At 35.1% G+C, this 7,850-nt stretch overlaps 1 protein-coding gene across 1 annotated transcript; it reads right to left on the reverse strand.

The window, feature by feature from the left end:
• Positions 1-3,659: 3,659 nt before the first annotated feature.
• LOC129928759 (ring-infected erythrocyte surface antigen-like) lies at positions 3,660-6,338 on the reverse strand. Its single transcript, XM_056044560.1, has 2 exons — positions 5,697-6,338; positions 3,660-5,666 (listed from the first exon to the last, which is right to left on the reverse strand). Exons 1-2 carry the CDS (start codon positions 6,336-6,338, stop codon positions 3,660-3,662), a joined length of 2,649 nt encoding a protein of 882 aa, XP_055900535.1.
• Between the last annotated feature and the right edge of the window lie 1,512 nt (positions 6,339-7,850).

Consider the following 7,850-nt stretch of genomic DNA (forward strand, 5'->3'; position numbering starts at 1 on the left):
CTCCCCCCCACACACACATAACAGATATGACAGATAAAAAAAAACCACACTGACCTATAGATAAGTACGTTGCTATACAAAGTAGCCTGCGAACTACTTGCGTTTTATTTTGTTATGCTGGTCTCAAAACTCATAATAACAGACTTGGTTGATGGCAATACATTTACTGGCTCAATTTATCAGAAATATAGTCCTACTGTCAAAGTATGTACATCGATGGGGTTGTAGATTTGATCTGATGTGAATTTATAGAAGGTCATAAAACCATAAAAATCGTTCAGAAAGACCATAAGACTCTGATATGATGGTGTCACTCTCGGCTCTCGGTCTATACTGTAATAAAACTGTAACTCAGCGATGAAACTACTATAAACAAAATGAGGATAAATCATCGTCATGTTTTTAAAGGTGCTTTTTTGAATATGGTATACCCTTCATTGCAGGTAATCAAATGGATAGTTGGAAACCTCAAATTAGCTAGCATAATATCGTTTGGTCTTTTGTCGATCATCTTATTTGGCCTATTATTGGACAGACTATTTGGTCTACATTTGATCAGACCGTCTGGCCACTATTTGTTCTGTTTCATCTACAGTTAAAGATTTTTAATCATCCATTTGTCAATTTGGTTCAACTACAATTGCTAAGGCTGGTAGTCATTAAATGGTCAAGCTGTTTGGTCTCCGTAGACCACAGAATGACACCTTAAGATGTTGAAAGAAAAAAATTCTTAAGAGAGAAAACACGCTTGGAGTTTGAGATCCTCTGACTTAGTCAATGTAATGTCATAACCGGTCATCTCTGACCAACTACAAGATCCCAGCAGAAGAGACGAGGAGGGAAAAGGGGGGGGGGTGCAAAGGAAGTGTGAGGGGGTGACATTCGAAATTTATTTGATTTGCATGCCATTATTGGTAGTTGTGAGCTGTGAGGGTAGTGTGAAATATCCGTGTTGGTGTGTACGTGTGGCGTGAAATATACGTGCTGGTGTGTGAATGTATTTATTTTTACTAGACTTAAGCTATTCTTCGCTGTTCCTTAGCTCCCATCCCCCACACTTTAGCTCCTTTACAATACAATTTAGCTCCCATCCCCCACTTTAACTCCTTTACACTACAATTTAGCTCCCATCCCCACACTTTAGCTCCTTTACAATACAATTTAGCTTCCATCCCCACTCTTTAACTCCTTTACACTACAATTTAGCTCTAATATCCACACTTAAACTCCATTACATTACAATTAAGCTCCTATTAATTACACTTAATCACACATGTTTATTGCATGTTAGATTCTGTCCGCTGTACTTGAGCTCCTATTCTCTACTTTTTAGCTTCATTTTATGAGCATTATCTTTTGTTCAATGCACGTTAAGTCCTTTTCACTGCGTGTTAGCTCCTATTTATTATTCGTTTGCTCCTATCACTGCACGTTAGCTCCTATCACTGCACGTTAGCTCCTATCACTGCAAGTTAGCTCCTATTCACTGCACATTAGCTCACATCACTGCAAGTTAGCTTCTATTCACTGCACGTTAGCTCCTATCAGTTAGCTCCTATTCACTGCAAGTTAGCTCAAATTTACAGCACACAAGAATTATATAAAAGCCTGCCTCCTGAACTTTCGCTACATTGAAATGACATTCGAAATCTCCAAAGCGGAGCCACATTTTTAAAGCTGTCATTTTGGTCAAAGAAATAGTTGTGGCTTCATTTCTTATCATGCAACATGAATGGAAAGCTTTACTATCAAAACTCTCTATGATTGCGGTGTGTGTGGTGTTGTCTGTGGTGTGTGAGGTGTTGTCTTTATTGTGCGAGGTGTTGTCTTTGGTGTGTGTGGTGTTGTCTGTGGTGTGTGTGTGTTATGGAAAGGGTCTGGAAAGAAAGCCTGTTGTGTCTTGATAATTTTTTTTTTAGTGTTATGAAATGCTTTGTTCATTCTGAACCCTATTCTGAGAGCCAACATAAGCCTGAGTTCGTCCTCAATCACGTCTTATTATTTATTAGTATTTACAATGAGGATCATTTGTATTCATTAACCATTGGAAGCTCGTTTAAAATATTCATTTCCCGATGTTTTTTTTTAAATAATGGCTTCACTTTTATGTACTGACATGTCGTGAATAAATAGAAACTACAAAGACCAAATGCGAGTGACACCTAATAAAACAGAAGCCATGAATAACTTGCTTTGCGACACAATGCTTGCGTCCTTTCTATGACGTTCTTCATGGCCACTGACCGTCACGAGACAGGAAGTTGTCACTGTAGAATAAAATGCATTAATAATGCAGCCTTAAATTATTCTTGTTATAACTGGATGCTTAAAGGTAATACTAGTGCTAACAATGGGAAGGGAAGAGCGGTCTATCCTAAAGATGTCTAGAAATATGTTTTTAGTATCTATTTAAAAATAATGATTCGTCTTGTCTGTACTAGCCATAGATGTTTGAATTTTGGTATCTATTTTGAAACAAATGGGTGTGTGTGTGGGGGGGGGGGGGTTCTTGCCAGTACTTACATAGAAGAAGAATGTTTGGAGTCATTGAAAAAGGGAATGGGGGTTACCTGACCTATATTTGTCATAGAAACTGTGATGTATTGAAAGAGTAACAATGTAAACGCTGATTGAAATCTTGTCACAAAATTCAGCTATGCTATGAATCCACAGAATTCATTTTTGACTGCTAGAAGAAGGCCGACCGACACTATAAAATAGATGACGTCACAGCTGCATCTATGTATATAGCGCTAGAAATGTACTATACCTAACAGAAACTACTCTGAGAAAAGGTCTTTCTGTTTTCTTTACGATGTACTCAATATAAGACAGAATCTATATATAGGTCATTGCTTTAAAATTGTGTATTAAATTTATATCGTAATTTTGATTGCTTATTTCAATAAGATAAGATTTTAATTTTATAGACTTAGAGCGCTGTATTATTTTTAAAAATGCTGAAAAATGACAATGTCAGAATTATAAATAATATGTTGATGTTTTGAATGAATAATAAACAAATCAAATTAGTCACATTCCACTAGTTACCAAAAAAATAATGTTCCAGAATACATTTTAAAAAAGACATTTTATAAATATTTAGAGTTATCTTCTAGTTCTTAAATCTATAGAAATAATAACAGAGTATCCAATTAAAGGCTATTTCAATAGAAATAATTTCTTACATATTATGACACAGGGAATTTTTTTTTTTTTTTTATTTTGGTGACGCTATTTCAATCCGGAAGTTTATACTCGGAAGTTTATATTTCACTCATGCGTATCAGGTAACAAACACATGACCCAGACGAGAGAGTATGGCTTCACCCACAGGCCTATATGGGTAGGTGGTTTTACCTTCTATTTCGCAATACTTCTGTCCATCTTCTGTTGTTATATTTGGGCCCAGCACACACCACGTGAACTTCCAGGTGACTTTTAAGAACACGATTACGTGGCATTTTTCTATTGGATACTCAAAGTTAATCTACAGAAACGACTTATAAGGCTTTATATATATGTGTATATATCATTAGTAAATCTAGTATCATTTGAATAACCCAGTAAAACGTGTCCACCTTCCCTTCCTGTTCTTGTTAAACATTCTAAACTGTATTTTGTTTAGTTTCAACATCTCTTCAATTCTCTCTGCACCTTTAGCTTTCAACCATTTCTTCAACATTATCTTTAACCATCTCTACTACATTATCTTTAACCATCTCTACTACATTATCGTTAACCATCTCTACTACATTATCTTTAACCATCTCTACTACATTATCTTTAACCATCTCTACTACATAATCTTCAACCATCTCTACTACATTATCTTTAACCATCTCTACTACATTATCTTTAACCATCTCTACTACATTATCTTTAACCATCTCTACTACATTATCTTTAACCATCTCTACTACATTATCTTTAACCATCTCTACTACATTATCTTTAACCATCTCTACTACATTATCTTTAACCATCTCTACTACATTATCTTTAACCATCTCTACTACATTATCTTTAACCATCTCTACTACATTATCTTCAACCATCTCTACTACATTATCTTCAACCATCTCTACTACATAATCTTTAACCATCTCTTCTACATTATCTTCAACCATCTCTACTACATTATCTTTAACCATCTCTACTACATTATCTTCAACCATCTCTACTACATTATCTTTAACCATCTCTTCTACATTATCTTCAACCATCTCTACTACATTATCTTTAACCATCTCTACTACATTATCTTTAACCATCTCTTCTACATTATCTTCAACCATCTCTACTACATTATCTTTAACCATCTCTACTACATTATCTTTAACCATCTCTTCTACATTATCTTCAACCATCTCTACTACATTATCTTTAACCATCTCTACTACATTATCTTCAACCATCTCTACTACATAATCTTTAACCATCTCTTCTACATTATCTTTAACCATCTCTTCTACATTATCTTCAACCATCTCTACTACATTATCTTTAACCATCTCTACTACATAATCTTTAACCATCTCTTCTACATTATCTTCAACCATCTCTACTACATTATCTTTAACCATCTCTACTACATTATCTTTAACCATCTCTACTACATTATCTTCAACCATCTCTACTACATTATCTTTAACCATCTCTTCTACATTATCTTCAACCATCTCTACTACATTATCTTTAACCATCTCTACTACATTATCTTTAACCATCTCTTCTACATTATCTTCAACCATCTCTACTACATTATCTTTAACCATCTCTACTACATTATCTTTAACCATCTCTTCTACATTATCTTCAACCATCTCTACTACATTATCTTTAACCATCTCTACTACATTATCTTCAACCATCTCTACTACATAATCTTTAACCATCTCTTCTACATTATCTTTAACCATCTCTTCTACATTATCTTCAACCATCTCTACTACATTATCTTTAACCATCTCTACTACATTATCTTTAACCATCTCTACTACATAATCTTTAACCATCTCTTCTACATTATCTTCAACCATCTCTACTACATTATCTTTAACCATCTCTACTACATAATCTTTAACCATCTCTACTACATTATCTTTAACCATCTCTACTACATTATCTTTAACCATCTCTACTACATTATCTTTAACCATCTCTACTACATAATCTTTAACCATCTCTTCTACATTATCTTCAACCATCTCTACTACATTATCTTCAACCATCTCTACTACATTATCTTTAACCATCTCTACTACATTATCTTTAACCATCTCTACTACATAATCTTCAACCATCTCTACTACATAATCTTCAACCATCTCTACTACATTATCTTTAACCATCTCTACTACATTATCTTTAACCATCTCTACTACATTATCTTTAACCATCTCTACTACATTATCTTCAACCATCTCTACTACATTATCTTCAACCATCTCTACTACATTATCTTCAACCATCTCTACTACATTATCTTTAACCATCTCTACTACATTATCTTTAACCATCTCTTCTACATTATCTTCAACCATCTCTACTACATTATCTTTAACCATCTCTACTACATTATCTTTAACCATCTCTACTACATTATCTTCAACCATCTCTACTACATTATCTTTAACCATCTCTTCTACATTATCTTCAACCATCTCTACTACATTATCTTTAACCATCTCTACTACATTATCTTTAACCATCTCTTCTACATTATCTTCAACCATCTCTACTACATTATCTTTAACCATCTCTACTACATTATCTTCAACCATCTCTACTACATTATCTTTAACCATCTCTTCTACATTATCTTCAACCATCTCTACTACATTATCTTTAACCATCTCTACTACATTATCTTCAACCATCTCTACTACATTATCTTTAACCATCTCTTCTACATTATCTTCAACCATCTCTACTACATTATCTTTAACCATCTCTTCTACATTATCTTCAACCATCTCTACTACATTATCTTTAACCATCTCTTCTACATTATCTTCAACCATCTCTACTACATTATCTTCAACCATCTCTTCTACATTATCTTCAACCATCTCTACTACATTATCTTTAACCATCTCTACTACATTATCTTCAACCATCTCTACTACATTATCTTTAACCATCTCTACTACATTATCTTCAACCATCTCTACTACATTATCTTCAACCATCTCTTCTACATTATCTTCAACCATCTCTACTACATTATCTTTAACCATCTCTACTACATTATCTTCAACCATCTCTACTACATTATCTTTAACCATCTCTACTACATTATCTTCAACCATCTCTACTACATTATCTTCAACCATCTCTTCAACCAATGTAACGAACATTAAAGCAGATCAAACACGAAGAGCACAAACAGGACAACAAATCGTAACAGGAAGACAGACCAAAAGAATTGTGTATACTTAAAATTAGACAGCTTGTTCCATTTATAAAAGTGGTGGCAATATTTATATTTCAAAATAAACCATTCCATCAATAGATAAATATCTTGTATTAGTTTTGTTTGACCGAGATAGTGCGAGTGTGTTGCTGATTTTTTTGTTCTATACTAAATTGCGCCGATGTGCCTAAAATCAAAACTCAAACTCAAAATATTTACACTTTTCCCTCCCTTCAATTCAACGTGTCTCCGCCCCTGCATGATGTTGTGGCTCGAGGCACCTCACGAACGTCTAGGTTTACAATGGTCTTGGGGTTTAAAAAAAAATTTTGATCCATTATTTCTGTAATGGTGGATCAGTTCTACAAGTATTCGTAGACTTTCAAGAAGATGGAGATCTATTATTGCAAGATTTCCGTTCCAATACTAAAATGTGTTTCTTTTTTGTTTTTCTCGTAAAAAAGAAAAAAAAACTTTAAAAAAAATCTTTGGTCATATATCTCTTGAACTAGATTTAGATTTAAAAACCTAGATTTAGGTTTAAATAAAAAATACATTTTTTAACGGTGTTACTTTTTTTTAAAAACAAATCTGTACGCCTTCTATTGAGAGAGTATACATTAAACTTTTTTGTTAATAGGCTGTACACCTTTAAAAAAAAAACCACTAAAAATCATTACTATTATGATATTATCAGCCAGGTCTCTCCATTTTGTATCTTTACACTTCAATTTTACATTCACATTTGACATGATAATAAAACATTTTTCAAAGCAGCAAATGTTGTTCGCTGTCACTTCTCTCAGACGTACTAAATCGTCTGTTTCCGCCCATCAGATCGCTGCTAAGTTCATCAGTTGAAACTGTCGGTAGATCTGAATCAAAGGCTCTTGAAAGTCTAGGCCAGCATCACCATCACAAGACAAACTCACCAGCAACCCCCCCAATGAAAGAGGAAGATGAGGTGACCCACAAATACATTGCGACGAGATTTGGAAGCTGATGCCAAGCTGATGGGCAAGACGTGGAGATGTTGAAAAGAGACTTGCCTAGAAACGATACGCCTAAAGGAAGCAGGTTGGTGGTCTAAGCCGGAGAAATTCCAGCTTCCGTCGCCTCATCTTAGCACCTCCGGGGAAGTGGATAGGCCAATAACGGAAGCGAACACGGCTCCCAGTGAGCTACCACAGTTATGCTCTAGCGAGTGTACTTGCACGTGGTGGGGGTGTGAGAAAGGCGTGTTAACCAGTCCGAAACCCCCACCGCTTCGTTCCCCAACGGAAGCCATACGGGTGGTGATGGTCCCCTCATGGGTACGGTGGCACATTATAGGCATATGGAGGGCCCCCGTAGGATGGGCCTCCGGCCTCGCACTAGTTGGGGGAACCCTTGTCGTTGGCTCAAGGGACCGTGTCCCACGACCAGACGTATG

This window comes from Biomphalaria glabrata, chromosome 10, assembly GCF_947242115.1.
Source record: "Biomphalaria glabrata chromosome 10, xgBioGlab47.1, whole genome shotgun sequence".
Classification (NCBI taxonomy): domain Eukaryota; kingdom Metazoa; phylum Mollusca; class Gastropoda; family Planorbidae; genus Biomphalaria; species Biomphalaria glabrata.